The sequence below is a fragment of the Porites lutea genome, chromosome 2, assembly GCF_958299795.1.
Source record: "Porites lutea chromosome 2, jaPorLute2.1, whole genome shotgun sequence".
NCBI classification, from domain to species: Eukaryota; Metazoa; Cnidaria; class Anthozoa; order Scleractinia; family Poritidae; genus Porites; species Porites lutea.
Genome location: NC_133202.1, coordinates 31,405,447 through 31,426,523, shown reverse-complemented (window position 1 = coordinate 31,426,523; position 21,077 = coordinate 31,405,447). Strand labels below are relative to the sequence as shown.

The window sequence follows — 21,077 nt, the reverse complement described above, 5'->3', positions numbered from 1 at the left end:
ATATCAAAGAAAGAACAACGTTATTACAGAACTACAATTATATTTTTAAAATAAAATACCTTGAGATTTTAATGTTTAATAATTGACCGAATTGGTTAGAGCTTCAACGATCGCGTGAGTATTTTTTAAGACCATAGAGGACTTATATTGTTATTATTATTATTATTGTTGTTGTTGTTGTTATTATTATTATTATTATTATTATTATTATTAGTATTAGTATTATTATTGTGTAGTTCAAAGACCATCAAACACGTTTTATTACCCAGATTTCAGATACTTTTAAGATTCTTGGCTGGTGAATATACAAAATAATTTTCAGGAAATAAGAACGTATTCAAGAGGCACAATTAGCCCTTATTTGTGCCAATTTTATGTAAGAAGGTGTTTGGGCTAACCTGGGACAATTCAGGTTCTAAGGATTTTTAAACTGGGTCAATCAGTATCTGACTTCAAACCAGTTTAATACGACGGGAATTATATTTATTTTATCACTGCCAAATTGGTTCTATTTACATTCGTGAATATACAAAATAATTCGTTAAATTTACCATCCTTCCATTGACGCATTGTACCTAAATAAAAAAATTGCACTACTATTTTACCAACTTAATAAACAGTATCTAAGTAAAAGCTTCCATAAACCCTTTAGGGGGCTTCTTTAACTTTCACTATTTAGTATTTGTAATTTTTCCTTTAATTTTTGAGCGTATAGTTCGCATGAGGTGATGTTTGTCTAGCCCGACAAGACAGCCGACATTTTGCGACGCTACCAACAGTGAAGTAAATTTTCAACCAATCAGAAGCACAACTCAGATCAGTGTAACGACACATCATCAGTATGGAATTTCTGCAGTCGTTCCTCAGACGTCATTTCGCGAGGAAACCGTTGGTGGTGTCGCGAAATGTCAGCTTTTCAGGCTAGCGTTATTTCTGACACCTGAGACTGTAGGCAAATTGGTCTTGTTGTCACTGCATGCTTTGAAATTATCCTTTGTATCTCCCTAATAAAAAACTGATGTTTCCGATGTTCCACCAAGTCGAATGTCAGTAGTCTAGCAGGGAAAGAACTATCCCTTTTTATCGAGGAAACTTGTTACTTTTCGGAGGAAAACATTATCGCCAATGAAGTCATAGCTTTTTGTCTTCATCTCAGGGCTAATTTAACGCAGGATAATCTCGTTAAGATAAAGTCACGTGCATTTTTAGGTCGTTTAACTGGCTACACAGGTTGTTTAGTCATTTTTAAAGTCGATGAATGTCTTGGTTTTTGATTGGTTGGCTAGACAACATGAATCAAACAACGAATACGTTTCTAAATTTTAAGTCAACCAATCACAAACCAAGACATTCATCGACCTAAAATAACTAAACAACCTGTCTAGCCGGTTAAACCGTCTAAAAATAGCACGTGACTAAATTAATTTTAAGGAGATTCCACCGCATTTTATTCATGAGAGAAAGACAAAAGTCTATGAAGTCATAACCGTTAATACATTCCTCCACCCAAAAAAAGAAAGAAAGGAAAAAAGAGATTCCTCCACACAAAAGGATAATTCGGTAATTCCGTCCCTACAATACTACTAATGCCCGAGTTAAATTAGGGACCTCCTTATTACTGTCATTGGTGTATCGAAACCAGCCGTCGGGCATGCGCGGTTGAGCGCGTACTGCTGACTGGTTTCTTTGGAACTTCATCAGCACGTTCAACGCACGTACGTCATGAATCAAAACGATCTTTCTTTTTGAAAATGTCCGCCATTTTTGGTCTTGGGGCATCCTTTAATTTGTGAAAACCACTCATGAATGTGCTTTTTAGCTCTTGCCCTATCTTACTGCTCGCTGGAAAGCTGTCATAAAAAGGAAAACGAAGCAAGATTTTAGTGCCTGATAATTATCAGTATCTAAAAAAAATCTGACAAACGAAAACAAAACAAAAATAATAATAATAATAATAATAATAATAATAATAAATAACAGCAGTTGCATGTACACTTACTTTGCAAATGATTTTTGATCAACTTTGGTTTCACATTCCTTGAGAAGTACAAGAACAGTTTCCTTTACAAAAGAAATCAAATCATCAGCTACATGCAGGGTATCGAGGTTAAAACCTCGTTACGTTCCTTTCTCTTATGAAGTATCTATCTGTCTGTCTGTCTGTCTATTTATCTAACATTTATTTGCTTCCAACACAATAATTGATGATTCTTGCAAATTGTAAATTGACCAGCGGTCGATATATATATATATATATATATATATATATATATATATATATATATATATATATATATATATATATATATATATATATATATATGAATAAATGGATAAAAGCAATAAATATTATTACAAATTAAATTAAAGACAGTAAGCCAGAGGTAAGCAGCCATAGCACAGACGTTAACTAGTAAGAATCGTTCATACTACTAGAGAATCTTGAAATAACTTTTAAAACAAGAGATGATTCTAACCTCAGAGTCGGGAGCTAATGTCTCGATGTCTTGCTTGACAGCACGCAGTCCTGGGATAATGTATTCATTTAAAACGTCGATGGAAATGACCGTGGTAAGTTAAGAAAAATAACAACAACAACAAAAAAAAAAGCGTAAAACATGGTTTCCTTGTTTTTTTTTTTTGTTGGTTTAAAGAGGTCACTTATTGGAAGCTACGAGCATCCAGAGGCTTTTTTCACGAGACAATACGTTGTCAAGAGTAATTTACGAAATACGTTCCTTGCGACTATAGGCGTCTTTTTCTGGATTTTCGGGCCTAAGAAATTAGAACCGTTGCTAAAAGGCGCTTGTTTTAGCGATACATTTCATTTTTGTTGCCTTTTTGCTAGTTAGGTCACTTGTTCCTCTCGAAGTAAAACGTTATTACGAAAAAGAGTAGGCGAAATTAAGATGGAAAATCGGTGTGAACAATTAGAGCAAAATTTGAAATGAAGTCAGCAAAAGATACAGCAGCATGTCAATGACACGTAAGCTTCCATTAGTTCAAGCGCAATCTCTCTTCGCCTGTCTTCGTCTTGTAACTGGTTGTTTATCGTCGCCATCACCACCAACCGTGGCAAGAGAACTAAGAAAAATAAAATAGAATTCCCTATCAAACGGGTTATAACACACCAGGAAAGAAATCATTCCTCGGCATTCAGCAAACAACAAGAAAAAAACACACGATGAACGGGAAAAGACCATCACACCTGAAGCTCTCGTTACTTTCTTAGATTGCAAATGATGTAAATTGAAGTGTAAGCCCCCTGAATTACTTGGCACATGTACCTTCATCCCTGAAATGCGGCTCCGCGTGGGGTGCGACTTTACCAAAAGTTCGAATCATTGTGGTCTGCAGTTCGTGTTGATCTTTGTATTGCGGGTCTTCCAGAAATGACTGAAATTGCACGTAAACTTTCTCTAAAATCTGCAAAAGAGAATGAAAAGTAATAGAGCCTACACCGCAAGCTAAGCAGGCACCTGGTTTGACTGTTTTCAATCAATTGAAGGCTTAGGCTCCCTCCATACCTTTCCGATAATTTTTAAAAACGTTAAAAAAACAACAACAACAACAACAACAACACGCCCACAAGTATCGTATTCGAATCGTTTTCGCTCGTCTTTACGAAAACGCTAAACAATAAAAAATACGATAGCATCCCTCAAAGAGCACGCGTAATGCTATTAGTAAATGATGTTCGTCCACATGTAAACGAGTGGCCAGCGTTTTAAAAACTCTTAACTCTGGAGAGGGTTTTTGAAAAGTTGCGTTTTCGGTGTCCGTTTTCACCGGATACGTGGGCACGGTGAGCCAAACCGGAGATCTCCGTTTTCACACAAAAACGGATACGTGTGGACCACGCCTTAGGCCCGTTCAGACGCCGCTCCACTCATGTACCGTATCTAACTGATGAGTTAAGTACGGCAAAAGAGCGGTGTCTGAATCAATTTGAGACGGCAGTTTTAGTTTGCTGGGGCAAAAGCGGCTTTTGTCGAACTTAACTTAGGCTCGACACACGGTGCGCCTTCCGAATTAGATGTCGAGCCATTGTCGCTCCAAAGTCGAACTTATTCAATCAGGTAAGTACGGCGTCTGAACCGGGCCTTAGTTATCTCATTCTTTACATTAGGTATTAGTATTTAGTTTTGAATACTGTAGGCAATCTCCAACTTCCATAGACTTGTAACTTTGCGAAATTTGCAAGATCGTTGGGAAGAGCTTTTTTCTTATTGATTTGTATTCAAGAGCACCTTCATATTGATTTGGATTCCGTGGTTAAATCTAGGTCTTGATTGATTGACAGACTGACTGATTGATTGATCGATTTATGAATTAGTCTCGCTTGCGTAAGCAGCGAGACTCATAATCTGTAAAGTGTTTTTCGTAGTATTTTGTACACAAATGGAAGGTCATTGTGCCAGGCGTTCCTCGCGCAGACCGTGGAAACTGGGAGTAAGAATCGTTGCGTGATCGAAGCCACGCATGTTTTACGAAGAAAGCTTAGGAAAGATTAAATTTAAAGCTTTTCCGAAACGTGTCGGCCCACGAATTCTATCGCTTGAAAGCGTTGATTACTTTAAAACAAGCGCACACTACTGAGTGGTCGGAAAAAAAAAAAATCTTAATTAGAAAAACTGCGATGGTCGGGTGTTGTAAACTTTCAATGGCTCTTGTGATGAGCATGCGGTTTATTTTCGGCGATAATTGCAATGACGTGCCATATGTAAATCACTTTTTTGATCTCTGGCAATGATGTAATATCTCTGGAATCGAGGCCCTTGAATATTCGTGCATTTATTCACGCGTATAGCCGGCGACCGCAGACGTATTTCCGGTCGTCGCTAACAGGCGTACTAAATCAATTCAGAAACAAATAAGAAACTATCGACGTCGATAAAATGGGACTGTAAAACACCTTCAGCGAGTAAATGCTGTTTCGTATAGAATTAATCGCCTCCTCTTTTCTAATCTCCAAGCAAGCGAGACTGCATGCCGCTGTAAGAGCGTTCTTGCTGGTTGATAGTTTGTTTATAGTTAGCAAAGGAAACTGGTTATGAAAGCCGCTCAAAATAAAATAAACAATAATAATAAAAAAGGAAAAAAATAATGGTGCTGCGGTTTCTATGGCCGTGCACAATCTTCATTTATTTACACTCTTTTTGTTCGCAAATTATCAAAATTAATTGGACGTTTCTACTGGTCAGTTAGCTCAAAAATGATGGAAATGCTATTGAACGTTGTACGCGGTCAAGTCTATGAAAGCTAACAGAAACATAAAAAGACGTCTGATAGTCTTCATAACCATTGCACATTTTCATTATTAAGTATTACTTGTAGAAGGGAAAATAATGTACGAAGCATTTAGAAACTTTTAACCTTAAGGCAAAACAAAGTATGATAATACGGTTAGCACTTTCAAGAAAAATAAATACCATCAACAACAAGCATAACATACACACAGTTTGATCTATCACTTACTGTTTTATCGGTAACGTTTTCTACTATGGCAGCAAATGCAGGGATTGAAGCTGTCCGCACTGACCTGCAATGCCATTCCAAAAAAGATAAGAAAACACTAAACATAGCCACAATCTCGCATCAGAAACTGATGACATTCTACTGTCACAAAGTTCAACTATACAAAAATGCTGGCTCGTCTCTAATCGAAAGACTGAACTTACATTTGTGAATCTGAAGCCAGTGTGACTAGTGCCGGTAAAACCTGTCTGCTAATTAAATCAAGGTCAACACCTTTGATTAAAACCTGAAAATAACAACAATAAGTCACTACAATGATGATACTCGCTTCGCAAGATCACATCATCTTGACTTCATCGATAAGGGAGGCAGGGGTGGGCAGATAAATAGTAAAACTCATGCTGTATGGCCTCCTACGCTCCTTGTAACAAATAACATTTTTTTTATTATTCCAGCGGGATGTGATTTTAAAGAGCGCTTAGTTAAAAAAAAAATTCTGGTGATATTTTCTTATTCACTCGTTTATTCATTTATTCATGATGTACAAGGTACTCCATAATGAAACCTACTGTAAATAATGGTGCTGCTGAGCTGCGGACAATTGCTTCTGAGTTGACGACGATTTGCCATAAAACGCCAATCAAAAGCTGATGATAACGAGATGAAGAACTGAAACAGGAATCGAGGTTAATTAGAAAACAGATAAGACCAAAAAAAAACCGCCTTTGCGGGAGAGCAAGGGGCACATTGGGACAAGAAAAACAAAGAGCTCAATTCCTTGCGTGGCGGTTTTGTAATTCGTGAATGACTAACTGCAAAAGGCTTTTTAGAAGAAGACCTCTGGATTTATAAGAAGATACATGTAGTAGACGTGGGATTAAGTCCTGACTAAGTCATCAAAGCTAATAGTAATCAAGAAAATTGCAAATTCAAGAGCAATTCGAAGTGATTTCTACCAAGTATTTATTAATACCAGTCTTAAAGCAAGTACGTTAACCATTTCGAATGCAGGGTTTGCACGGAACACAACTAGAATTTTACGATCTCACACAAGTTCTGCAAGGAAGGCAAAGCTATGCAGAGCCCAAGGCAAATCACCAGAGATACAAACATTCACCTTAATTCCTGGAACATTATGACAGGGCCATCAACTGGTACAGAGGCCTCCGCTAATGCAATAACTGAATCGTGTAATAATGACGTTAAGTCAGACATGTCTTCCTCCTAATAAGGAGAAATACAGCATAAGTGAAGAACGAATTATGACATAAAAGACGTTGACAAGCACAAATACGGCATAAATGAAGAACAAATATGACATATTAAGTGACGGGCACATATAACATAAGTGAAGGACAAATATAACATAATGGAAGGACAAATATAACATAATTTATGTGAAGGACAAATATGACATAAGTGAAGGAAAACATCTCGGAGGATGTTATCCATGCACCGAGGTTGAAGGCACAGGTGGATAACATCCTCCTCGATCTGCATAATTCTCCACATCCTACTCAGCCTCATTCAATAGTTGCTGAATATGACATGAGTGAAGGACAAACATGACAAAATGAAGAACAAACATGATACAAGAGAAGGGCAAATATGACAAAGGTAAAGGACAAATATAGTAGTAATGATTGAAACACAATGCCGGGTTTATCCATATCTGCCTTTTTTGTTTTACCGAGTCAAAGCAACCAAGGACTCCAGCGGCCAAGACTGGGAGGGAGGCACTGGATAATAAAGCTTCTCTTCTTTCTGAAACCAAAGCAGTAAAGAAATGTAAAATGAAAAGAAACAACAACAACAAAAATGTCTTATGATAAGGTTTACAAGACACTACAGTGTAGCAACGCATTTTCCAATAGCACTCACCGTCGTTTATGGTAAGTACGTTGAGTCTATCCATGCAAAACGGTTTTATCTGTGAAAGAAACCATGTACAAACGGTAAGTCTGTGGAACTAAAGGTTAGTGAGCCCATTTTCTCCCTTTTCCTTTTTCTTTTGGTATGCCATGTGGGTAATACAGTCCTGTGTAGAGTCTGTAACCTTTGAGATTGGATGAAATCCTGAGATGTGACCATTCGGGGACACCTCTCCACAAGAAATTTTACATAGCTCTATTTTGTTTTCGTTTTAATAGACAAAATACGTTCTGGAGGCCAGGGGGATATATCCAGCAAAAAGAGACCCAAGAAAACCTCCTAATTGGTGTGTGGTATGTCTTAGCCTCGTTTCAATGCAATAAACAACTGTACATGTACGTTGTCTAATAGAGTATGGTTAATAGCCATCACTAGGCGGAGAGCCTTAAAGTTGTTTGCTAATGTCAAATTTGCTTTATAAAGCATATGGTAGTACCTTTTTCGAGGTATATGGTTTTCCACATGTTATACACAGTGCACGAAAGAGTGAAATACATTGCTGTACAGATTCTGTCATGGTGACAGGGATATTTCCTACAACCAAAAGGAAGGTGATTAAGAACAGCAACCAAGCCTAACAACAAAAGAAAGGGGAAAAGGACGAGAAGAAGAAGCGAGAGGGAGGAAGAGAAGAAACAGAAAACAACAACAACAATGGAAAGAAAGAAAGGGAACGGAAAAGGGAGGAAGGAGGAAGAAAAAAAAATGCACAACAAATTTGTCATGTCTGCTGAACTTACCTACAATTTTACAGAGATTGGGTAGACTGAAAATAAAAATACAAATAAATAAATAAATAAATAAATAAATAAATAGAGAAAAATAATGAGAAAAGAAAACCTTATATCCTGGTATGGATAGATAAAATCAGGAAATGGCAAAAAAATGCCTAATTAAAAGACGGAATTTACCAGTAGCTCTTTCTGTATATGACAATGTAAGAGGGCTTTTTACTCAGTTTAACTCTAAGGCTTTGGCAAGATTAGAAAATTTTGGTGTTTCCGATGGGTGATCGCACATGGAGGCTCCACTTAGTAAAATTTCTCCCTATTTATACCGGACTAAATGTAACTAAAACTACTTACCATTCATAATGGATCCAAGACAAACTCTCCCATGATTCAAACTGATCTTCCGACACGTGCTTATCAAATCGGCGCACATGATATGCGACGGCTTGGCTCCCACCAAAAATTGTCTCAATATTGGTTAATGGTGACACGGCCGCCGCAAATCTTTCTGATGAAACTAAAATAACCGAAAACAAACAAACAAACGTCAGGGTAGAATTTAATGGAGATTAAGGGTTACGACAGTAAGATTTTATATTCGTATAAACTCTGTCCTGTTCAATTCGACAGTTAACGCACTCGAAATGGGGGAAGGGCTATTACAGTGGCCAAACAAACTTGTGGTCTTAACTTGTGTTTTTAATTATAAGGTGAATTATATAGGTATCTAGACATATACATTAAACAGAAGATCAGTGCGTCTTTAAGAAAGACAGAAGTCCACAAATCTCGTTCTGTAGCACCAAAACATCCCATCAAACGATAAAGAATACACAGAATATTTAAATAAAGGAAGCTGATCGATCTTAGATCAACAGATTATCGTCAAAACATCCATGAACCCCTGCAACCCTACAGATATGGTAGGGTGATAATGATACTGGCTAGCGTATCTAAGAGAGTATCATACCATCCCGTACAAAATTGTCGCTAAAACCCGCAAGCAGCCTTCGGAAGTGTGACGGAAAAAAAAAAACTAAACAAAAAAAAGAAAACTAAACGATCTAAAACAAAGGATGTGCAAGCCCTTTAACCAACCAACGCTAGGCTGTACGCTTTGCGATTGCTGGACATCACATTGGAGTTACGGCACTTAGTTCCTAATACCTGGAACGTTGTAGCGTTCGACGTGTTCTGGATTCTTGGCGAATGGTGCTGAAGAAAAGAAGAGGCAATAAAAACAAACGATACAAGATTAGTCGCGGAAGATAGGGGAAGAGTCAAACTGTGAAAATAATATTGTATTATTGACTGGCATTCGGGAAATAACGAGGAGAAGGCTAGAAAAGTGTGTGTGTGTGTGTGTGTGTCAACTACAACATTGGGTATCGTTACCGTAGTGACGCATAATATCACTTCTTAGATTATATAATGACATGCAAATACCCGAGAAACTATCTTGCCAAAAACAGTCGGCCTCAACAACAAAAACAACTTTAACCAGCGAGCAAGTACTCCAGCTGGAAGATATCGTGAAAATTTACTTGCAAGCGGTACCCGAGAGGAGAGGCGAAATTACACGAGTCTCATGCGCCAACACAAAAAATACGGATGCTTTGCACTCTACCTACAATTAGCGCTTTAATATTGATGGGAAAAAGACAGTGTCACGTGGCATTTCAGGAGGCAAAGACAGATAAAATTTGCCAATACGAGTAATCGCGGTTGAGTTTGTTCATTCTCTCAGAACGAGACGACGATTTTAGTCTTGCAAAATGTACAGTTCGAGTTTCGGCAATTTTTTTACGTCAATATTACCTGCTTTGAGGACATGTACGGTCGCTACTGCATCCAAATAAAAATGTAACAATGATCACTTTCACCCATAATTTACCATTAGCGCCTTTTAGATAAACAGTTATTAATTTCCTGTTGTCTATAATGGGAATACTCGACCCTACTTTCTTATACTGACAGATTTTCTCACTTGATTGCCCCCTGAGAATCCACCTGACATCACTTTTATCCCACCAGTCCTTGAGGGCGTGCAAAGATGGCGGGTAGTGGAAAACAACTGCACCTCCTGTAAGAATGGCAGCCTTCCGAATTAAAGGAGAGGGGTGGAAGAGGTGACTGAAAAAGGTGTGATTAAGTTTCAGCTCTGGTTAAGGCAGCTTATCGCAACGTTAAGGCGACAAAATTATTGACAATCTTAAGTTTACCTGACCGTAGAACTGCTGCAAAGAACGCAGGAATAAGTGTGGTAACGACCTGAATACTGCGGGGAAGCCTCTTTTGGATGGTCTCTAGTGTAGTGTGAACTTTCTCTATGTCTTCCGATTCCGCAGATAATTCCTCTACCTGATGGTAATCCTACGAAAAACCAGTATCTTGTTTTATTTATATGTTAAAAGGTATTTTCAAATAAAACTATACTTCCCCCCTAAAAACCTTTTCGGGTACAATCATTTTATTCGCAGGAAATAACAGAACAAGTTTCTAACTATTATTTTTTCTTTCCTTTCTTTTCTTTTCTTTTTTTTTTTTGAATTTACATTAGGTAGACCACTAGCAGTCTCTTAACCCTTTAACGCCAAATATCCACCTACAAATTATTCAGACTGATCTCCATACCTTTCCTAAAAGAATTAGTTGAGAGAATTTTGATTTGAAAGATAATAGCATATCCCCTTAAATAATCATTTAATTAATTCTCATAGCCTCTTCTATTGATTATGCACTGATATTGTTAGGAGAGAATTGATGATGATCACTCATGGGATAAAAGGGTAAGATTGTCGTGCCGGCGAGCATGCTACGTGCAAGCGAGCAACGCAAACGCAGGTAGCATGCTTGTCCACGTACCGCATTCTCCCCTCTTTTTTTACAATTTAGCTCGCCCTCCACCATCTGAACGCTGCGATCTACCATCTGAACGCCTGGAACAGGTTATCGTCCACGCGACAATCCTAAGGGAATGCTACCAATCTATACATTACGATCCTCTTGTAAATTGAATGCTTACCCTGATAGTATTTTCCATGTTACATATAAGCGATGTAAGAAGATGGGACTCTAACTTCCCAAGATCCTGAGACCAACTAGCGAGCGATGGGAGGAACACCTCCATCGAGGTTTTTGCTACTTTATCCGAAGAATCAAACAGCGTGTCCACGAGGAGTTCGTATGCCTGGGAGATAACAAAACCGATTTAACATTTGCATGTCACGGAAATTAATTTACAGCTGTACCTCCGGTTGAATTTTTTTCTAAGGCCCATGTAACACTGACCTTAAGATGCAAGTGCGTCGAATCCAATGGTAATGAGCAATATGCACTTACATGCACCGATTTGAGTGTCAAAGTATCTAGCACGAATGTACTAATTGGGGACACTATTTTACGTCTCCTAACAGAGACAGGACCGCCATTTTATGTGGCCGTCCGAGTCACACAAAGGTCCAGTCGTTTGCATGGCAAAGGCATTACCTCATTTCTGAGACCTTGAGTATTTATACGGTCCGGGGAATCGAACCTGCGACCTCCCGCTCTGCCAGCTGCAGTCAAGCGCTCTACCGATCGAGCTAATCCCGCCGCGGTTAACATTATTATACTTTACCTAGGATCACCAGATTCTGCATGTGTGAGGTTCGAAGTCTCAAATGTATTTTAGTGACATAAAAGGGGGTTCTTCACGACCAAGTGGAAACACTAGGCTGTCGCAAAACAATTCTTACGCCGTTTTAAAAACACGTCCAATTTGTTGGTCCAACTTGATCCGACAATACTGGATCCAACACGCTGGACTCAAGTTAACGTTTGAACACCTTGTTCGACCGGTTCGAATGGTTTTCAACATTTAACCAACATTTTTTTTCTCCTACTACACTGTGTGGGAAACCATGCGCGACTTCTACGCCACGATTCTTTCTTTTTTTTTCTTTTAGATTTTTGGGACCACTCTGTTTTATAAATCATAGATATAACAAGAGAAATGTAATGCTGATTTAAGGGACTTAACCACCATTTTCAATAATATACGTCCGTCCTACCTGTTCATACTTATCCACATTTTCAATGAAAGCAACAAGAAGTGCCAGGCTCTTAGTAACGGCCTCCCGGACCGCCTCGTTTCGATCGTCACTGAGCATCTGCTTCAACATGGACCAAACCAAAGAACTGCGAATATCGTCCTAAGGACACAAAATAATAAAATAAATAAATAAACAAACAAACCTATTTATTTGCGTGTCAATGCATTAAGTACGAAAGTACTAATTGGAGACACTATTTTTCTTTTTTATGTGGGAGTATCACTTCACGTGCTCATCCGAGCAACGCAAAGGTCTAGCCGTTTGCAGAGCAAAGGCAGTACCTTTATTTCCCAGTTGCATTCATGTTTGAGATTCTGAGTATTGGTCCGGCCACGGAAATCAAACCTGCGACCTCCTGCTCTACAGTCAAGCGCTCTACCCACTGAACTAATCCTTGGGGATTAGCCCCGAGGGCCCCGAGGGCATAGAAAAACAGAAGGCACGTGTTGACATACTGAGGTTCCATCGTAAAGAAAGCAAGATTTAAAGGGCAAGCAGTTTCAAGAAAAGATATCCCAGTGCACGGAAAAGTACTGTCTAACCTTCGATTGCGTTCATCTCTTGCGAGCCAACGTTGATCCAAAATTATTTGCACTACAGCGACCTCTTATGACTTATTGCAATCGATCAGCTCTCGTCAAAAGGCCACCAAATCTGGCATTTTTGGGTGGTTCCTTGAGGGAGGTACGGTTATGTTCAAACAGAATACACGTGGTTCGAACAAGTTTCGTAAGCAACACCGCCTAACAGTGACACTTTCTGTTATAACGAAATACGCTTCAACCCGAGCAAACAGAAGTGTATTGAAATGCGAACGCAGAAAACCACTGGTTCGGAATAGTGTGTTTCGATCTTGTTTTGGACAACGCGTGGCTTAGTAAGTCTGGTCACTGTAAAGATTCCTACTCTTAACATGATTCACCAGTGTGAACACAGCCATGTTAGCACAAAATGCAGTCTAGTGTACCGGTAAATAAGGCGCTAGTCCACCGCAAGATTCAGCGACGAGAAGTCTTCTTTCCACATATTTGTGGCCGATCTACAACAAAAGACAAACAGTGTAAAAAGGCACGCAGTAAGTACACATCCAATATTTTGGATATAGTTGATTCAGTAAAGGTTGTTTTGGGCATTGGTAATTCCGCTCTGGGAAACTACTGTTTGGTGGTTCGCAAAGTTCTGTATGCCCAAATGCCCAAATGCCCAAATGCCCAAATGCCCAATGTACAATTACCGATGATCAACTGCCGAGGCAACATTAATTGAATTAGGTGTATACGATGTTCACCTGTTCCCACCATTGTGGTAGTAGTTCAGCCTCGATTCGTGTTGGATCTACGACTTGCGCAAACGCAGCGCAGCCACTCATAATCATCTGTCTAAAAACAACAACAGAAACTAAGTTAAAATAATGAATACATCAATTTCATATCTTGGAATCGCGGAATGAAAAAATATTGCAAAGAAGATCATCGCAGTTAAAGACGCAAATTGTACAGTAAGGCTGCAAAATGAAAGCCTGAAAAAAAAAAAAAAAAGGCAGGGTTGCCGGGATTCGAACCCTGACTTTTGCGATACCGGTGTAACGCTCTAAAAACTAAGTTAAACGGTGTTAATCGAAATCAGTCGTTATAGCAAAGAAGTACGTGACTGGAGCTTCAGTAAAGTGTACTCTTTTTCATTTAATTTGCCAGGAGTGTTTAGCCCTAATCGTTTAGAAAGACACCTACTCAGCGCAAGGGAAGCATTTTATGTATATCTTTCTGTCTTTGTTGGAAATTTACCTTCGCTCTTAAAAAAGCATATTCCATCTTTACTTAATATTGTACTCAAAATTAGACTTGCATTTTATTGGATTCTGTGTTTTTGGGCCGGGAATGTGATGCAATGTACTGTATTGAAAGGCACTGTAATTTTAAGTTACAGTAGAACCCCGGTAACTCGAACTCTGACGGGACACGACTGTAATGTAAATTTTGTAGCGTAGGTGTTGTTGGCGATTCGTAATCATAATCATAATCTATAAGCCCCACCTTTGGTCCTCATCGGGTCTTTTGATAAGATTAAACAACATATGAAGAAGATTGTCTCTCTCTTTAGCTTCTGGGTGGTGGATAGCAGAACACAAAATCACTGGAATCAACTCCTGAAGCAAAAAAGAAAAAAAAAAACCTCTTACCAACAATAGGAACTTAATACTTAGCTCTTCACGGATAATACGAGAAGCCACATAGCCTGCGCCACAAACGAGACTAAACCGTTCTGGCTAAGTCCGTCTACGAAACAGCGCCGAGATTCTTGTTCTGGGCCCCCACCTGTGTACCAGAATTTAAATACGCGCCATGCTTGGCCTGTTTGAAAAAAGCGATTGTCAATTTGCCAATCAGTTTGAAGGGAAATTCAAAACGCATTTCCGGTAATTCGTTGAGTCCGTTAGGGGCCCCGAACAAGGATGTCGGAGCTGCTTAGCAGACGTTACTAACCGGGGTTACATGACGTCTGCCACGCAGGATAGAAGCCATGCCGTTTAAATTTTAACATGGTTCAACTAACGATGCGCTCGATTATGACGCATGCATGCGGTGTGTGTGCAAACAAATGCACTATCACGGAGAGCGCGTAGGTTTTCTTTTTGACCCGAAATGATTAGAACGTCTAACTATTTACTATCCACAAATGTCAAGCAAAGATAACACCTTCTTCTGAGTTATTGTAGGGCCCGGACTGTTGGTTGGACAAGGAATCGAACCCAGGACCACTCGGAACCAGTCTAAAGCCTAGTCCTCAATCGGCAGACAAAGCAGTAATGAAAAACAAACAAACAAACACAAAAGTACTGTGTTTTCTTCAAAGCAGCTTAATTTTTATTCCCATCACATGTCTTTGAAAATGTGCATTAAAACCTATGATGCAACTTTTGATAAACATTCAACATTAGAAAAGACGCTTCACTAATTAGTATGAGTCAGTTTGCCCGGTTGCTCTGTAAGTTAACGCAGTTCAGCAAACAAACTAACACTTACCTCTCTTTTATTAAGCAGGACATTTGGCACGATGTGTGGCAAACACCGTGCAACAATGAGGACCGCATTCTCGTCTGCATTGGACAATTTACAAACCTTGAAAAACACACCAAAACAAAAATAAAAACTGATCATTTAAACAGTTTACAAAGGAGGATCCTTTACAGTTTACCATGCATGAAATTGTAAAATTGGCTGATATTGGCATTAGCATCTGAAAACGAAACATTATATTGATACAAGTACAGATTTCGCCTGTCCTTCTTTGTGAATAAGCAGATGCAAACTCAAAATCTCCGCTTCTTAATTTCAAATTTTGCATTTCTTAGTTGCATGACCAATATTTGTTCTTAACCTACTTTTTTCCTGCACTTTCTTTATTCATTTCACCTTTTTAGAAATAGTGCCAATAAAGATGTGGTGATTCAATTGATTGTTTGTCAGATCATAGTAAAAGGGAAATTAACGTGATTTTAGAATATAGTCACTATCATTTTTGTCGTATTGTGTCACGAGTGAAAACTAGTCAACCTAGGAAAGAATGTGAAAGGTATGTTAACAGTAATTCAGCATAACAACACTCTCAGAAAAAAAGGATTATGTGCATTTATTCTACCCAAGACTATAGCTGTACCTCATTGGATAACCTGTTGTCAAGTTGCACATGCGTGAAGGCCAATAGTTTGTCTCTGAAGGAGGATGACGTCGTTCTGCTGAGAAAAAGATCTCAGTTTTACCTGAAAACACCTTTTTGGTCACGTGGAATAAAGACACTGGCGTGTTAAACAAATCGTATTTTCGTGAAATAAAATAAAATTAAACAAAAAAAAAAAAAAAAAAAAAAAGAAAAAAGAAAAAGAAAAAACATATCTCTCATCGCGCGCCGGTATACTTCACCGGACCGGAACTGACTTGTCGCAAAGTCAGTTACTGTCAGCAACAGTCCTCTTCAAGATTACGGACGAAAATGACTCAACCTGTAGTGTTTATCTATTATCGATAATTATAACTAGAAATATACCTTGATGACACGACCTTTCTTCCAACACCCTTTTCTTCAGGAGATGATGGCGGCATGGGGCTTTCCGGAGTGATTTCACCCTTCACAGCCGAAACAACAATTTGACAACAATGAGAAACAAATTTTCATTTCAGATATACTAAAAGTACTGTAAAGTAAGTAAAGTTCAAAACACCCCACTCTACATAGAGAGGTCCGTTTCACCTTGCCATAGTCTATGCGGTTTTAATCAAGTATAGGGGGATTCTTGATAATTTTGGTGAAGTTCTGGGCTAAACGCCAATTCGTTTACAAGAATGAAGAAGGCATGAGCCATTACTCTGCATAAACTGCAGAGATTTTAAAAGGTGACATTTCCTGGAATATAACTCGCAAACAGCTAGAAATTGAGCAGACTACTCGGTTTTACCATTCTTTACCGCTTGTTAATTACTCCGTTTATACTGATACGTATACTATGGGTAAAATCGCTTGCAAATGAGCCCATATATAAACAATGACCTCACGATAAATACACCTTTGTGCTACCCCAAGAGGGAGGAGTGGGGGAAGAGCACTAAGGTGGTATGTCCCGCTGAAAAGAGTCCGCGTTTTGGTGTCTTTAGTCTTAAAAAGGTTCTACAATTACACTATTTGGCGTCTTGAACCGCAATGGTCCGTCTACAGGTGTAGTATCAACGATAAATTTCCAAAAAAGTCTAATTCCATGATATTAGTTTAAATAATAACTTTCATGTAATTCTGTAGGCAGAACTAAATGATTCAATTCTTCTGTTAGTGACAGAGGCGCCTAGGAAATAGTCTGCGTAGCTGGCGGAAATGTTTTCGCGCGTGTGAGAGTTTTGGCCGCGAAGCTGCCATTCTCACGGTATAGCCGCGAGAAGCGAGCGCCGAATACCACCCATTTTCCAAACCGTTCTAAAAAAAAAAAAAAGAAAAAAACATAGTCTTTCAGCAGGCAAGATTTCAAACTTCTCCTTCCAGTTCTCCACACGGCTTCACAACCCCTCTGCCAAACCCAGAGAAAACTTTGTTCGCACTGACGATCCTGCCGGCTAATCAGGCTCGCTCGGAAGAAATCCGCGTACTTTCAATGGGAGTCGAACTCATGACCTTCTGGTCCCAGTTGTTTAAAAGGCGGATAGCGCTATCCAGGGAATAAATCTCTATCCAGTGGATAGTGCAGTTGGTTTCCCATATACTTATCCACTGGATTTTGATTTACCCAGTGGATAGCGCTATCCAGCTTTTGAACAACTGGGGCCTGGTTACTAGTCAAGATGCTCTACCACTCAAGGCTACAGAAGACTCATGGGAGGTAAGGCCATTAGACTAGGTTCACGTGACAAATAAGGCCGTGAAATGAGTTGTCTTGTCATAAACGGGGTGGCGAAATGAACAATGTTTGTATTAAATAGGTTCGGTATTTAAAAGCCTGATTGTTTTCCTCAGGGGACAATATCATCAATGTCTCACCTCTTCTTGGGCTGATTCCACACTGACATCAGCAGGATTTTCTGAGATGTTCTCTATCTGATATCTCTTGTCAGTACCAGGCTGCTCTGTTACAATTTCTCCACTAACGCTGTTGTTACTCGCTTCGACCGCAGCTGGACTGTGCGACTCGCTTTCATAAAAACTTTCATTCTTCTCAGAAGTGTTAGTATCTTCGTTGCCATGGTAACTGGCGTCAGTTTCGCTCGTGGATTCCATGTTGTTAAATGTTATCCGTTCTGGAGTGGACGCTCTTATGGCAGTGTTTTGCAAAAAACTTTCAGTGCCCGATTCTGTCTGCTGCGACATGTCAGCCATCTCCTTCCTTTCACTGAAGAGTTGAAATAAAATAAATGGTTAAACTAGGGGCTGAAATACATGGAAGGACCAATACGCACAAAGGCGGGGATTGAGGAATGACGAACGGGTACGAATGTTCAAACAAACAGTAAAGCAGATTAACCTCGATAATCCGCGCTAGACGGGACTGGAGTAGTTAGTCATCGAAAATGTGAAAGCTAATGATATGTACCCCGCTGCTACTTTCTTCATTTTAATAGCCTGCGTAGTTTGCGGAATTGTTATGCCTCGGGTTCGTTCTTGGCGGAAGACTCGTCACATAGGGCGAGCTGTTCGCTGCGAGGGGAACAATTTGACTTGCTTCCAACCTTCTCGCGGATACCCCGCCAAAAAAAAAACAAAAACAAAAACTACAGTACTCGCCCGCTAATCTCGCCAACTACGCTGGCGATAATTTCAAAGGAAGAATACCCAGCACTACTGGCGAAAATGCCTTCACTCGTCCTCTGTGAAGTAGTCGATAGCTCAGAATTGCACTTCATCTTTTCCGACTCACGCGAATGCTAATTTTGCTCTTCCAAATGAAGAAGAAGAAGAAGACAAAAAAACCGTCACAGACATTTTTAAGATCATAACCTTGGACCTTGAGGATGATTTATTGAAGGTCATGAAATAATATTGGATCGGTGAAAAAGTTCTGGTCAATGGACCTTTTCACGGTTTTTTTTTTTTTTTTCAACTTTTGACATGGGAAAGTTGGGGAAGATCCGTCGACACCACTGAAAAGAGCGCCTTCAAATTAGTAAAATTGCTAAGTTTGAAAGTGATTTGTTGAAAACTAATGAAGATACAGCTCCCCAGAGTCGCGAAATTTTACAGACGTTTGTATGGTGGGGGTACAACTCCCCCTCCTCCCCCCCCCCCTCCCCCATCCCCCCACCATACAAAGGTCTGTAAATTTTCGCAACTTTGTGGAGCTATTCTTCGCTCGCTTAAGACATCAATCACTTTCAAATTGGGCAATTTTTCTAATTTTAGGGCGCTCTTTTCAGTGGTGTCGACGGAATTTCCCCAGCTGGTCCACATAAAAAGTTGAAGAGACCGTGAAAAGGTCTATCGAGGTCCAGTTAATCGTCAGTAACATACAATTAATGCGTGAGTTAGTAGAGAAAGCAGTAAAACACTTGGCTCACGCTACAAAAGCTCAGAAAAAGCAGGCAGGGACGTGCAAGCGTTATATGAACTCAAGAATGCATAAACACAGAATGTAGACGGGCATGAATTGGTGAACGCAGTCGTACCCTCAAAGAACGAGTAGATAAGCTCAAAATGCACGACCACCAAAAAACGAATTATAGCAGGAAGCGTGAACGCAGGAACGATGGTACTTAGAATTATATTTTCTACAGGGAAGCCTACGAACGCGTTAACGCGCAAAAAAACAGTAGAGACTTAAAGATCTAACGACGCGACAGCAACGATAACGTTGCTTACAAAGTGCATAAGCGTTCTTTCAGTCTTTATCGCGATTATTCTTACTCACTTACTTGACTTTGTCAATGTAGGTAAAAACCCTCCTGAAGTTGGATTCCAAGGGACCATATCCAAGTTCAGGAAGAGAAATGAAATGTCGTCGTTGCTTGTTTACGTTCTCCACAAAACGCAAAATTAGGCATTTTCATGTCGCAGTCGTGCAAAAACGACAAAAAAATGTACAAAGAAGTGTGATGCACGTGCGAAGTTGTTGTTTTGCTTATTAAACCTTTTGTTTTTTGTTTGTTTGTTTGTTTGCCTGTTTTGACGTTCTCGTTGGGTTGTTGGATCTTAGGGCCTGTTTACAGGGAGGTGGGGGACCCCAGAAAGGTGAGGTAACATGCGGTGGGTCACCCCACCTATCATGTAAAACATGATCAAATTAAAATGAGAGATTATATGGACAGGCAGGTTACCCCACCTAAGCGGGTTACCTCACCTACCTGGGGTCCCCCACCTCAATGTAAACAGACCCTCAAAGTCCCTAATACAGTGTAGGTGAACAAACAGACGGCAGCGCGGGACACACACAACAAAAAGCCAACTCACAAAAAAGGGAAGACTTTCATTTCTTGAAAGAAATAACTCATCTTCTCATCATCAAATCAAAATATTTTCAACATATCACCTCTCTAGTTTTCCAATGGTCTCATTGAGTGTATGGTTCTCATATCGTAATTCTCCTATTTCCTCCTGCAGTTGTTTGCACTCCTCAAGTAACTTAGTATGTTCAGCCTCTAAGTTTGCTTTCTCCTCCTTCACCGCTTTCAACACCAACATGACTTCTGGGACAGTGTGGTGGCTATAGTCTCTATAAAGATGGAGTAAGTCTGGGGGCTTAGAAGTGTTCAGACCAACATCGTCCCAGTCTTCAAAATCCTGCAAAACAAAGCAGTCCAACAAAAAGCTAAGGTTGTACCACTGAGCGGCAACTAATTTATCGTAAAAGCACAGTGAACCATTTTCTCATGTTGGTTAAGTTTGCACCCTTCCAATCATGATGGGAAATACCTAAAAACTAGCAATCGATACCGAGAACGCAGTCAATGGGGAAAAAGTATCATATCCTATCAAGACAAGTTTCACAGTGTGATAGCTGATGACAGAAAATGGAATTTTTCAGCGCAGTTTTATGATAGCCTGTGAGCAAGCTTTCTGAGGTCCACGGGGAAGGGACAAAACTCCCACTCCCCCAGAGAGCTTGCCTGAGGGCTAGTTTTATGACTTCATGACTTGCACCTCGCTGAAAAGTTATAAACATCTAGAATAACAATCAAAATTTGCACTCTCTCACAGAATGAACAAACAAATGCCTTCAGCTCCTTCAAACTGAATTTCAATCATTTCATGAGGCTATCAATCCATTACAATTGTTCTACAGCAACAATCATGGATTGCGAGTTAGGGAATTTCAAAGGAGAGCTTTGATGGAAAAATTTACACACTTGACTTGTGTCTTCTTAATTTTAGC

At 39.5% G+C, this 21,077-nt stretch overlaps 1 protein-coding gene across 1 annotated transcript in view; it reads right to left on the bottom strand.

Annotated features, from left to right (window-relative positions):
• Positions 1-447: 447 nt before the first annotated feature.
• LOC140928318 (RAB11-binding protein RELCH-like) overlaps positions 448-21,077 on the bottom strand; it is a 27,014-nt gene continuing 6,384 nt past the window's right edge. Inside the window, exons 6-31 of the mRNA XM_073378053.1 lie at positions 20,235-20,485; positions 17,756-18,104; positions 16,280-16,359; positions 15,893-15,968; positions 15,259-15,354; positions 14,269-14,381; positions 13,524-13,614; positions 13,203-13,274; positions 12,194-12,334; positions 11,167-11,331; positions 10,364-10,514; positions 9,309-9,356; positions 8,496-8,658; positions 8,151-8,176; positions 7,847-7,944; positions 7,360-7,408; positions 7,169-7,242; positions 6,596-6,702; positions 6,048-6,147; positions 5,682-5,764; positions 5,479-5,542; positions 3,288-3,426; positions 2,968-3,084; positions 2,478-2,566; positions 2,000-2,061; positions 448-1,850 (exon numbers count right to left, since the gene is read on the bottom strand). Of these exons, the coding sequence (XP_073234154.1) occupies positions 1,721-1,850; positions 2,000-2,061; positions 2,478-2,566; positions 2,968-3,084; positions 3,288-3,426; positions 5,479-5,542; positions 5,682-5,764; positions 6,048-6,147; positions 6,596-6,702; positions 7,169-7,242; positions 7,360-7,408; positions 7,847-7,944; positions 8,151-8,176; positions 8,496-8,658; positions 9,309-9,356; positions 10,364-10,514; positions 11,167-11,331; positions 12,194-12,334; positions 13,203-13,274; positions 13,524-13,614; positions 14,269-14,381; positions 15,259-15,354; positions 15,893-15,968; positions 16,280-16,359; positions 17,756-18,104; positions 20,235-20,485 (2,934 nt within the window). The 3' untranslated portion in view covers positions 448-1,720. The remainder of the gene's footprint in view (positions 1,851-1,999; positions 2,062-2,477; positions 2,567-2,967; positions 3,085-3,287; positions 3,427-5,478; positions 5,543-5,681; positions 5,765-6,047; positions 6,148-6,595; positions 6,703-7,168; positions 7,243-7,359; positions 7,409-7,846; positions 7,945-8,150; positions 8,177-8,495; positions 8,659-9,308; positions 9,357-10,363; positions 10,515-11,166; positions 11,332-12,193; positions 12,335-13,202; positions 13,275-13,523; positions 13,615-14,268; positions 14,382-15,258; positions 15,355-15,892; positions 15,969-16,279; positions 16,360-17,755; positions 18,105-20,234; positions 20,486-21,077) is intronic.